Source organism: Thunnus maccoyii, chromosome 10, assembly GCF_910596095.1.
Source record: "Thunnus maccoyii chromosome 10, fThuMac1.1, whole genome shotgun sequence".
NCBI classification, from domain to species: domain Eukaryota; kingdom Metazoa; phylum Chordata; class Actinopteri; order Scombriformes; family Scombridae; genus Thunnus; species Thunnus maccoyii.
Window position 1 is genome coordinate 5,564,350 of NC_056542.1, and position 13,384 is coordinate 5,577,733.

A 13,384-nucleotide genomic window follows, 5' to 3' on the forward strand; every position below is an offset into this window, starting at 1 on the left:
GTTCAACACTGACGTGTTTTTAATAGTTTTTGGACAACGACGGAGGTGTACGGCAGAGAGGAATAAGATATATCAGGCTTTAGATCCACACAAAATACTTATAAGTAGATCAGTTCTGGTCTCATGTGCATTTGGCTCTGCACATGAGATTTGTTGACAATAATAAAAAAAAAGAGAAAATCGCCAGCCTTATCCTTTAAATCAAACTGACATCGCTAGAAAACAAGTTAAAAAAAAAACAACCAAAATTTAAAAACTACACATTTTCCCATTTCTAAAGCTTTCTCGCCTACCGTTTACAACAGAAAACACAAAGCTAATAAATTAAAAAAAAAAAGGAGGTCACATGTCTGGTTTCTGTGGGGATGCAGGTGCCACAGGCGTCCCGCGCTCGTCTTTAAAAAGTTAGAATTTATTAAATGTGAATACTGACACCGAAGGTCAACAGTTGTCATAAAACATCACTTTCAGCTGCTTGTTTGTTTTTTTTTGTTTTTTTTGTGTGCGACCGCCGCTCGGCCGCTGCATCCCTGAGGAACCAGAACCGTAATCCATGACACGTTTGCGGTGTGCGTGTTTGCAAATTACTAGTTACGTCCACATTTTTCCTGTATGTGAGCTGATGTTCACAAAAGTGCCTAAGGTGTGTGAGCATGTTTGTCAGAGAGGGTTAGTGCATTGTGTTGCGATGCGATACTGTTAAGGATTTTAGTTGCTGGTTTTTTTGTTGTTGTTGTTTTTGTTTTTTTTTTAAAGCGGATTTGTTCGTCACGCCTCCTGGAACTACATTCAGTAGACACTGATACAGTAGATGGTGGATGATTTGGAGAAAATACATTCTTTATGTTGTTGGTGCCAGTCAGGGAAAGGTCTTAAACCTGGAGGACTACATTCTTACAAACAGGAGTCCAGAGTAAACAGGTGAAGTTCAGGCACCACCTACAACAACAAGCTAATGGGTGTTCAAATACGTCCCAAAATTGTCTGGCTACTTTCAGACTTTAAAAAATCACATAAAATGTTTTGAAATAAAATAAAAATCTGCCAAAAACAAATGTTGGCTCTGTGAGTAGACAAACAACAAATTTAACAGTTTGGTTAATGACTAGTGATGGATTTCCACGTTTGCGGAGAGGAATGTGATTTTCACAGTAAAAACTCTTCACACCTGAATTATTCCATCACTGGTAAAGTGTTACTTTTATCTCGCAGATACTAACTAATCTTTATTCATCTCTTACCAGTCATACATCTGACTGAGAGGATTATGTTAGCGTATCAACACTGCAAGCTGTTTAACCCTTACTATGTGACTATTCAGTGAGAGGAAGAGCAAAAAAAATAATTAGAAAATTGGAGAAATTATGGGTTTAATGGTTGAACTTCAGCGTTATCAACTAAATCTTGTAAAATTATGAAAAAGGGGCTTCATGTTAAAGACTTTTAGTATTTGTACTAGTCGTGTTGAATTATAGAGCATCGCAGCAGATTACTGTTTATATATCGTGTGTTTTTTAAACCAACCAATGTGATTTATAACGGTTTTCAGCGATAAATATTAAAACTGCACACAGCGTCTTTGCTCCCACAATCATTTTGAATTCACTGCTGCTGTGCAATGTTTCTGACACTCATAGAAGACAAAGCATCACAACAAAACATATATATACATATAAAAAAAAAACAAGACAAAAAGCAACATATGGCTTTGCTTTCCAATTCTGTAGCTGTACACATTTAAAACGCATTTGTTTAAGGTTGTAACCGATGGCCGTTTGTTGTTTATCGTCATCACTTTGAGTTGATATGTGAAGCTTAAGGAAATGTTTCGTGCCTGATGAAGATCTATTACTGACTGAGACTTTGCACAACAACAGTGAAAAAAAAAAGAACATTATGGGAACCAATGAACAGTGTGTGAATTCAAAATTTTTGCTCGTTTGGTCCAGCAGGAGATTTTTTTTGATGTGCGTACCTCTCAAAGTTTATAAGAAATGAAATGCAGACAACAGTTAGTTTAAGTGTCACAGCCCTGGGATACATCAGGAGTCCGATTCAGTTGCAGATTTTTAGAATTAAATGTCAAATATATTAACAAATTTAAGTATGAAACATTGTCTAACAGCAAGGGCGACGCTTTTGAGCATCTGTGTATATATTATGTGTATTTTTAGCTAATAGGGGCATAAAATTGAGCAACGTTTTAAAAGGAGACACAAAGTCTTTGGGTGCCGTTTGATTTATAGCCTTCTTTTTTTTTTTTATAGCTATTTGTTGCCTTCACATTTTCACTGACTGGCTCCACTTCCGTGTGCATCAACAACATGGCGATGGCTAGAAAACGTACTGTAATGTGATGTGAGGTCCGACGTCGGACAAAGTACAGTAAAGTTTTATTTTTGCTTGTGGCCAAAATGGAAAATCCGGGATTGAAAACTGTTTAAGATGAATCAGTTACAGTAAACAGCGATTTAAAAAAAAAAAAAAAAAAATCTCTAAAGGGCACAAATTTTTAAAAAAATACAGTAGCCAATGTAAACATGACGTCAGCCGTCGACAGCCTGTGCGCGGCGATGACGTCAGTATTCTCATCCAAAATTCAAGCAGTTTTGGAAAATGGAGGTAGCCTGATGAAGGTGTAGCATACAGGGGGCCTGAGGGGTGGGGGGCCTCGGGGGGGGCCCCTCGAACAGCATCAGTAACCCCAGAATCAGAGGCTTAAACCCCCGACTCCATAACGACAAACACTTCAGTGTTTCCAGTTCAATATTACAAATAATTATTTTAAAACCAATGCCCCACCCCGCTCCCCCTCCCCTCCCCAAAAAAATCACCATCTTACAGTTATGTCACCATCTCCACATTATATTCTTGTATAAGAGCCAGGATTAGCCATTCATAAACAAACTGTTATTAAAAATGTATCGCTAATAAATAATAGATTTATACATATAAAAACAGCCCCCTCTGGAGGTTTACTTTATACAGTAATCATCAGTTCTCTCTCTCACACACACACACACACACACACACGTAACCAATCGATTTTTGTTCTCAGCAGTGTTTTGTCATAAAAAGGGCAGATTCATTCATGCATTCAGTCTCACGTTCTCTCTCTCACACACACACACACACACACACACACATTTCTGTATAACTGCTTAGCTTATCCCAACAGGCCGTGGACCCGTCGAGCTGTGGCTGCGCGTCGCTGTGGAGCGAACGAGGCAGCGGGAATATTTAAAAAATAAGAAGACCGTTTTTATCTTCCTCTCTGGGCGGGTGGGGAGGAGGAGGGGGGGGGTCCTCCCTCAGAAGCCCCACTCGTATCAGCAGCATAGAGGGCAGAGCCACAAAAACAAACACACACACACACACACACAAAAGCACAAACTGGTGACTGGTGGATCCTCTTTAGGGAAGAGAAACATCCAGCTTTTTCTTGAACGGACCTCATGACCCTCGTTAAATGTCATGTGATCTCGTGGGGGGGTCTGTCACCCTCTGATGATAAAATGCAGCAGGTTGTGTCCCGGGCTTGCATTTAAAACTCACTGCTATAAAAAAAAAAAAGAGCCTTGTGTATGATCTAATGATCAATAAACAACAAAAAGAGCAAAAAAAAAACAGTGGGAAAGTCGAAATGATGAACAGGAGAAGAATGTTTTGAGTGCATGTTGTTTTTTTGTTTCTTCGAGTGCTCCCACCGACATTAACCGCCACGTCTTTACCGTCCGTCTCTCTCAGTCCAGTTTCTCCAGCACCGAGGGTACGTACACCAGGCTGAGCTCGCTGCCGAAGTCGCAGACGATGGCGGCGTTGTCGAGCACCAGCAGCTGCCGGACTCCTTGGCCGTCGCTGCTCTGGCCCAGGTAGACCGTCTGCAGCAGGTCCCCAAAGTTCAGGTCCCAGAAAGAGACGCAGCCCTGACCCCCCGTCACCAGGAGAGACTCTGAGATCACTCCCAGACTGGCCCCACAGCCCACGTCCTGGTGAGGAGAGAGAGAGACGTTAGATCAACCCGGAAAGAAAACAGAAGAAACGAGAGTCAGAGGTCAGAGATTCAACTATTTGAATCTGCAAAGTCACAAAATTGGGAAAGTCTAAGTCCAAGGTGATGCATTCAAGTCCAAGGTGATGCATTTGTTTTTTTCCTTCTGACAGCTTAAGACCCCAAGATTTCAATTTAATGATATAAACTGAAGAAAAGCAGAAAACTCTCCTTTCTGAGAAGCTGGAATCAGCAAATGTTTTGCATTTTTGCACAATAAAAGACTAAATTGTTACTCAAATAAAATCAAAATACCTTTTCTGATCAACTTATAAATGAATGAACTTATTGTGTCAGTAAAATTTCTAAACGGTCTCTGACTTGAGAGTTGATCATATTCCCAGACGTTCCCGCTCTGAAATCCACCAAGAATCCAAAAAAAATCAGAAATGGGTTAAACCGTTTAAGGATAAAGCTGCTTATATTCTATATTTTCCATTTTGTCAACACGTCCCATAAAAAGACCAAGAACAACAGTGAATTAATCCTTCTGACAAGTCTTTATATATATATAAATATATATATGAAGTCTTTTTCCTCTGTACAGCTTCATTTTTTCCCTCCCAAAAAAAAACTAAAAGCACATCAATGAGCCGCACTGTTACACCGGATGACGTGTTCCTTCATTAGCATGAACACACACTTTGTAGTTTATTTTGAGTCATTCAACACACACACACACACACACACACACACACACACACACACACGCACACATCCTGCTGCTGTAAATAATCACTATGTGGGTTAATCTGCAGCTGGAAATAGTCCTTTACAAATGCACCAATTACTCCTGTTTGCAAAAAAAAAACCAAAAACTACAGTACCCAGCTGCTTTAGGACATCACTGTGCCTTTTTAAAAAATATGAAACTATATATTTATAACCAGCTTTTAAGATTTGGTGCAGAGAGAGATGGACGGGGTAGACAAGGAAGTTCTGGTTTAGCTGCACGCTCGCTGGTGATTGGTGTGTCGGGTGTACCTGCTGTATGGAGTAGAGCTTGATCCCCGTGCTGCGGTCCCAGATACAGATGAGGTCATCTAGTCCTGAGCTGATGACACAAGAGGTGGTGCAGACCAGCGAGGTCACGTCGCCGCGGTGACCGTAAACATGGCTGACGCGGCTCCCTGTCAGGACGTCCCACAGGCAGATGGCGCCGTCCTGCCCGCCGCTCGCCAGAACCATCGTCTGAGGAGACCGAGACTCAAAATAATAAAGGTTTGACTGAAGATTTGACCATTTATATGTCAACACAGGAGTCCAGAGTTATATATGATGATCATTAAGGCAGCATTTCTACATCAAAACGTCACTAAAATCACTATTAATAATCAATAATTAATAACACTGACTGGACTTCAGGTGATTCAATGTTCAGAAACAGTTTATAAACAAACTTTCTGCTCATAAAATAACTAAAAGCACAAAGCTGATTTGTGTATAAGGTCAACAGTGAACAGCAGTGGAGGGAAACAATAGATAGAGCAGTACTGGGGTCAGGGTTTAGTACTGACCTGGTCTATGTAAATGGCTGTGATCCCTCCAGAGTGACCCTGCAGGGTGAAGAGGCAGCACGAGTCCTCCAGACGATAAACCTGACAAATAAACAACAGAGAGAGAATTTATTAGGATCAGACGCTGACATTAATAACACTGTTAGTCTATTTATATCTGTGCTTTCTGTACACTTGATAATTCTTCTTACAACCTCTCATAAACATCAGACATGTCAGTGTTCAGTCTTGTTTACCCGGACTGTGTGATCCTGGCTGCCGGTGACCACCCTCCCGGCGGCCGCTCGCAGCACCGTGATCGGCTTCTGATGAGCGCACTGCACCGAGCGCGTGAGCTGGCAGCTGATCACGTCCTCGCTGCTGTAACAGGGAGAGGGAGGCATGCTGCCTCGCCCGGGGGCACCTGCAGGAGGACAACAGATGGGTGTTTTTTTTCCCCCCCTAAATTATCTGGAATCTTTACGCCTCCTATTTCATCTTTATTTAAGTAGAATTAATACGATTTAGATACTGTAATCTGTCAGTATATATATATATACAAATATATGCTTTTTGTTCAATTTTGTTATCACTTACTTCACATTAAGCTCATTAAAACCTTTAACTGGCTCATCAGAACAATTTAACATTGAAAAAGACATTAATCACTGCTGTAAGAATATACAGAATTCATAAATAAAACAACACATTTTAATGGTCAAGATTAAAAACACGTCACTACACAGATGTGATGAAACTGGTGACGGTGTTTGAGTGTGAGCCTCACCTCTGTACTGCAGCAGACCCAGAGGTTTGTTTATCTCAACGGTGAAGAAATCTAGAGACCCGTTGAGCCGAGCCGCTACGATTCTGAGGAGAAACACGGAGACTCAGTATGATTTATATTCATTTAGATGTAACAAGCTGGAGGATGCATCAACATCGTGGGTGAATGTGTGTAGTTTTGTATTTTGTATGGTGTTTTTTTTTTTTGCTTTGTACTGTTTGTTGTTGTGCTGTTGTATGTTTTTTTTGTTGGGGACTACAGATGCAAACTAGCTTCAAGCTAACTCTGGTGCATCTTCAATGTTTCAAACTGCACAATGTCCCAGTCAATCAATCAATCAATCAATGCACCTTTTTTTTTTTTTTATTGTGTCCTACATTTGACATGTGAAGGTAAATCCTGGGTTGACCTTTACTTTTGCTTTAAACACATTATGTCCTTATAGAAATGCTCTACAACAGTTAGTACAGGGTTTCCTGCAGTGTTTTATTGAGGAGTTGCCTGAAATAAAGAGCTCCTCTTTATTAAAGCACCAAATTAAAAATTTTCTGAAATGTAATATTAGACGATTACGCTTCAGGGAAAATGAGTAGCGGCGCTACATAGCAGAGCAAAGGCCATGTGTTTAATGACTAAGGCGACTGTTTCAACATTCATCCAGTAATAAATCCATCACAAGATGAAACATAACAGAATCTGTCTGATTCAAGTCAGCAGGCGACTGACTGACCAATCACATCACACTTTCACTTCCCCAACTCCTCTAACCAATCTACTGGAGAAAAACTCAAGTATGCACATACTGTTCAAAAACAGTGGTTATATCACAGCAAATCACTGAAATAAAATGTAAAGATGGAACCTGCCCTTGAATAAAACCTGAAACAAATGTCATGTCTGTGTGTTTTGTTTCACCTGTTGTTGAGGAAGGCTAGAGCTGTGATCCCCGAGACGCCGTCTTCGTTACTGCAGCGTAGCGACCCTTCCACCGCGTCCCACAACTGTAACCAAACGTAGCACTCTATTCATTTATGCTGATGTTTTACACAGAATGACAGAAGAAGGAAAACAGGAGTTCAGTAATCTTCTTCACAAGTTTTTCAGACACATGACGAGTTCGTTTGGCTTCCGCGATATTTCACCTGCGTCTGATTTTAATTTGAATGTGACTGAGAATGAAAATATTTCCAAACAGGAAGAAGCATGTGAAGGATCATTTGACGGCTGATGAATTTTTGTGATCGCACGTCACAATTTAAGATTCAATACGAGAGGTGTTATTTCATTTAAAAAGGTTGTCAGATATCGTGAATATCTTTAGAAGTGGACAGATTCAGAAAACACAAGACACAAAACAAGAATTAAAACTCATTTTGTTCACCATCATGACCTCATAAAAACTTGCATTTTTCCATTTTTTGCTTTTGAAAATAATAGATAGGGTATCTTTTCTTTTTTACAACAACAGGTCTCATTTTACACACCTCCAGTTTCCCGCTGCTCCTCCCGGCAGCTATCAGATTTCCTCTCAGCTCCATGGCCCAGACTGAGCTGTCCCAGTCCGCGGTTGCATGTGTCCCTGCTGCGGAGGCCCTCTCTTGGTTCAGAGGGGCTCCTGCATCCCCTAAACTATGGAGCTGAGCACCTGAGGGCGGTGAGGATGATGCTGAAGAGGGAGAAGGGTAGGCGGAGGGCGAGGGGGGCTCGTGCTCCATGTAGGCACGCTCCACCAGGCCTCCAAAGTCAAAGCCTCCTCTGGGAGGGGTGGAGAGGTGGCAGGGTGGCTGAGAGGTGAAGTTGGTGTCGATGAGCGGGGTGAGATCCGGCTGGTCGGTGAAGAGGACGGGCCGGGCGGGCGCGGTGCGGCGTCTCAGCGGGTAGCCCTCGTCCTCTGATAGGCCGTCGCCGCTGATGGACGTGTCGCGACCTTCGGAGCCTAAACATTCCGACTCGGCGGCGCCGCTCATGCTGTCCCAGCCGTCCCGCTGATCCCAGCAGCCGCTGCTGCTGCTCCGCCTCAGCCTGACAAAGAGACACAGAGTGCACAGTTTCAATATTTCATTTTCATTTTAGGTTACAGTTGAAGTGACTGTCACAGATGAAGGCTGGAAAATAGCGAACGAAAATCACTTTATACTCGTTCTAACTGCCAGAATGAATACAGACAAGATTTAAATATCTGTCTAAATGTCTGTTAAATGTCAGAAAAAGTCCCGACACAATGACTGTCAAAGCACAAAGCGTTCTCACCCGTGGTTTGGGATGACAGTCAGACAGTCACCAGTCTGGGCGTCCCAAACCCGAATCTGTCCCGCCAGGCAGCAGCTAGCCAGCAGCATCCCGTCGCTGGCCAAACACTCGATGTCCTGCCAGACGGAAACGCAAAGCGTGAGCCAGTTTCTTATAAAAACAAACACATCATCTCGTATTTCCTCAGTTTGTATCTTTTTAACCTACAGTTGTCCGCCTACAGTTGCATCCAATCAAATAAAAAGGTCTTATTTATTGCGAGCACTTTGACCTTTGAACCTTGTAACAATGTTTTTAAGAGCAGGTGTCAGTTTATTCTTGGCTTACATGACATTATCTTTGAGTCACAACCGATTTTCTATTCCTGTTCAAGTGTCCCTGACTGACACAGTGACCTCCTGTTGTTGCTCCAAACTGACACTGTAACCGGACTCTTCTGGTGAAACGCACACGAGACTTTCATAATTACAGCTTGTGAAACATGGCAACTGAAATCAACACTGTCACTGTTTCTATTTAACAGACATAAGTGAAGCGAGTGAATTGTTTTTCTAAAGCAATACTTAATGGTGTTTATGTGTTTTCTTTATCTGAGTCCATCCTCACCATACTGTGGCCCCTCAGCAGGAGCGGTGAGATCTCGCTGACGGGCGGCGAGTAACCGTAATCGTCACAGGGCAGGTCCCCTCGGCGCCGGCGCCCGTGGGCGACGCCGTTCTGTCCGTAGTTCCTTGGACACAGAACCCGGTAGAGACAGAAGAGCAGCAGAACCAGCAGGACGCCCGCAGCCAGGCCCAGAGCTGCCACCCTGGAGTGAAGAAGGGACAAAAGAGTCAAATATGGAAAGTTTTTTTGTTGTATTTACTTAAGCATGTTTGTTTTTGTCATTATTGCGTTGTGTCCTGTAATATTTAGTCTGATTTGATCTGTCGTGGCAGGAAGGTTTGGACCAGATACAGGTAACCTCTCCAGTCTAATGTCTGATGTCAAACCAGTCACCTTCAGCTCAATGTTTATGGTCAAGTATCACTGCAAAGTTATCAAGTGATGTCATCTTAATTACATGTTATAATAGCACCAAAAAAAGCTACAGTTCAGGTCATTTACTGACCAGCAGCAGGAACTAAATGACAGAAATTTCAAGAATGAAGTAAAAACGTTGCACAGCATCCAAAGCCGACTTTCTTCCTGCTAACCCAGTAATCTGCTCTCTTTGGTTGCTGCATTCACTCAAAATGAAATTTATTTCAGTCTGTAAGTAATTACACACAAACAACTTGGCATAAAAGAAGAAAAACACAACAAACGGAGGCAACTGTTCCCATCAAAACAGTTCAGTAGCAAAACAACACAGCAAGATTTCCTAGTGCACCATCTCTCTATTATTTATTATTATTTGTTATTTATTATCTGTTTTTAATGAGTGAACTTTTTAATGACTTTCAGTAATGTCTTGTTTGTTGCACATGTTGAAATATGGAGGATGGTATTTTGCTCCCATGTATGCTGAATGTACTGTGGAAGTGACAATAAACACGATTCTGATTTAATTTTATGAATAAACACACTTTGTGTGTTTTAGATTAACAAAAAAAGCAAAGACAAATTCTCAATCACTTCAACGTGACAACCGGGAGTTTAGTTTCCATGACAGAAAAATAAATAAACACTACACCCCTTGCAGGTCCAACCATACAAACCCAATCCTCTTGCACCGTGCGGTGACCTGGCGGAGCACCACATAGCACGTACGGTATACCTGCTCTACTACCTGCTGTGTGGAATGTAGCAGAGCTGTGATGATGAAATCTGCCACAGAGGTGCGACCTGCTCTGCCTGAAACACCGCTCCTTAAAATCCATCTGCTGCCCTGAAACTAAGGCTGAGTTTTTTTTAAACAAAAGGCTACAAGTACTTATTTTACACATGTGAGGAATGTTGTGTCATTCAACAAAAGCCGTAAGATAGAGAGTTGAATTTTTAAGTAAATGTTTGGCTTCTTCTGCCTTTATTATAGTACAAAGTTTAGATGAGAGCTACAACAATTAGTCAATTAATGAATTACTTGATTTATCTTTTTATTTATACGGTATTTATATTTTTATGCCTTTGTTATACAGCAAAAGATTAGAGATGAAAGGAAACAAGGGGAGAGAGAGTTGCAGATATGTGGCACACATCTTAACCGGTGCGCTTTTTTGGCAGAATCTGAAGCAAAAACTTTCCAACCTGTGAGAATAACTGGACCCTAAAACTTATTCAGGCCAAAGGACATAAAACATTACAATTAGCTGACAACCTTTGCACAGTCTCCTCATCAACAATCTTAAATGTAGCAATAAAAAAAACAGTTGCTGATTCGTTGCATTGTGTTTTTATTGTTGTATTTGGGAGCAATTACACACTAAACAGAAATAGTGCGTATTATGATGATATGCTGATAGCACCTGATGACTGCACGAGTCTTTGAGAGCTGCTGGAGGATTGTGTGATGATATCGGGAGGCAGAACAATGTTTTTTTAATCAGTAACAAGGTTTGGTGGTTTAAATAGTGTCAACAAACTGGACTCTTTATTCCTCAGGTAACAAGATAAACCACTATTTCTCCTCTTAGACTTTGAGCCCGTTGTTTAATGGAGACCTTTATGAGAGGAAATCCTACTTCCTTCTCTCTCTTGACTTTAGGCAAACATTTGTTGACACGGTCTGTCCCCGAGGTTATGAACACATACTGAGAGAAAGATTGTAAATTCTAACTAATCTAAATGCTAATGCGGGAGGAGGTTGGGTTTGTTGCGAGGCAGGTGTTAGTCTAAAAGAATGATGCAGCGCTGTGTCTCCAGCGCAGAGGCTTAAAAACAGAGGAGCTGCTTTAACATCCTGTCACAGGTTCATCTTTACAGAACATGCCTGTCTGTACTAGCACTACTGCTGCGAGGCTCCACTGAGGATTTATCTCCTTGCATGTTTAGATCTTTCCTTGTAATTGCAGACGAGTCCTTGTCACACCTTTAAACCCGCCTCTGTGTCACTCCCTGTGTTGCAACCTGCTCTGAATCCCCGCTGTTACGTTTTGTTCACCTTTATCACACCTGGCCTGCTCTCCGTCTCAGGTTGTGAAATCAGCTGCCGCTTCCCCGCTGTGACGGTCACGACCCTGACCCGATCTCCAGCTGATAGCCGTCGTATCTACTGGCTAAAAGGTGAAGTGAAGAAGCGATCCTTCCACTCAGCAGTCTGGGTGATAACACGCTGCCTTACACAACTATGAAAGCTCAACTGCAGACTGTGATATTGTTGGTGAGGGGGATAGTGTAAAGTGATAAATGTGTCATAAAATGTAACAGAAAAAGAGATGGAAAGCCAAAACCCCAACAAGGAAGTATACAAAGTAGGATATGTGACAACTAAATTTCTCTCCAAGATAAAAGTAGTCTGATCTGACCATCTAGAACATTTTTTATAATGTTTCATCACATACAAAAAACAAGGCAACAATTAAGATAACTCCATCTTCATATTGTATTTTCAAATGTATCTACAGAAGAAGAAACATCTAAATCACCAGGCAGCCAAGACTGGTGGCGCCAGTTGTCATAGTGACACAACATGCTTTCTGGCACACACGTTTTCCCACGTGCCCAACAGTTGGATATAATGACATGACATGTCAGAGCAGTGATAAACAATCTGTCACTGCATGAATGGCTGCCTGATTAGCAATGCTAGCAGCTCTGTGAGGCTGTACTTAGCAACAACTTGATCTAAATGCTAACGTCAGCATGCTAACATGACAATCACAATCACAGTGCTAACATGCTGATGCTAGGCAGGTCTTAGTTTAGTGTGTTAGCACGCTAACACCAAAGTGACTGCAGTTCATCCTGATGGGAACATGAATTTTTAAGGCAATCAAATCAATAGCTGTGAAGATATTTCACTAGAGGGGCATTCATCCTCTGAGCGTCATGAATGTCTGTTTCACAGCAATCAAACTATTAGTTGATGAAATATTTCAGTTTGGACCAAAGTCTCAAATCACTGCTGTATTGTGCAACATTCACATCATAAGTGGTGAAAGTTGTTGATTGATGTCAGACTTTTGACCCGGATAACTTTGATGCGTGTGACCTTTGAGTTTGTCTCTCATAACTCAGTTAGCATGTGGGGAAGAAACCTCCTGCAAGTTGAGACAAGAAAAAACATCTTTCCCTCCTTTTAAAAGCAACCAGTCAGCCAAGCTGGTCCGGTCAGTTTGAGTCAAGAACGCGTTGCCTCCCTTTTCTTTGTCTTTGTCTCATTTTTTGTCTCAGATAAAGCAACAATGAGTCCAGTGACACTTGGCACAGTGCACTTTATGCAAACCCAAGTCAAAGATCTATTCCTTTTTCTGTATTCGCTTCCTCTAGAAGTAAAAGTAAACAGTTCCTACAAGGTTTTGACTTGTGGTAAAATTTCAGTATAACACAGTAATTTATTTTCTGATCATTCCACACATATCAGAGTATGATCTACATGACCTTGGCCCTGGATCACCTTGGACTCTATTCAGCTTTACTGCTCCGACTCCAGCTGCAGGACTGCTTTAGAGGAGGCTTAAATAAAAGGTTTCAATGTTCACTGTGCAATCAGTTCAATGACACTCTGGTGCCAAGGACCTGTAAGTGCTGTAAGGGCCCTGGCTTAGTGTGTGACTGTGAATTAGGGCGACATGACTGATACAATGTCTTTTTCTTTAACAGCTGCATATTTCCAAAAAACCTTTTCTTCCTAACTGATGAATTTATGGCAGTCTCAAA

The 13,384-nt window shown here is 41.6% G+C and overlaps 1 protein-coding gene across 4 annotated transcripts in view; it reads right to left on the reverse strand.

Annotated features, from left to right (window-relative positions):
• Positions 1–478: 478 nt before the first annotated feature.
• LOC121906435 (SREBF chaperone) overlaps positions 479–13,384 on the reverse strand; it is a 35,936-nt gene continuing 23,030 nt past the window's right edge. For all 4 annotated transcript variants that reach the window (XM_042425317.1, XM_042425315.1, XM_042425316.1 and 1 more), the window contains exons 15-23: positions 9,191–9,392; positions 8,585–8,700; positions 7,819–8,356; positions 7,250–7,335; positions 6,335–6,417; positions 5,805–5,971; positions 5,569–5,649; positions 5,036–5,242; positions 479–3,989 (exon numbers count right to left, since the gene is read on the reverse strand). In XM_042425317.1, coding sequence (XP_042281251.1) covers positions 3,744–3,989; positions 5,036–5,242; positions 5,569–5,649; positions 5,805–5,971; positions 6,335–6,417; positions 7,250–7,335; positions 7,819–8,356; positions 8,585–8,700; positions 9,191–9,392 — 1,726 coding nt within the window. In that variant the 3' untranslated portion in view covers positions 479–3,743. The remainder of the gene's footprint in view (positions 3,990–5,035; positions 5,243–5,568; positions 5,650–5,804; positions 5,972–6,334; positions 6,418–7,249; positions 7,336–7,818; positions 8,357–8,584; positions 8,701–9,190; positions 9,393–13,384) is intronic.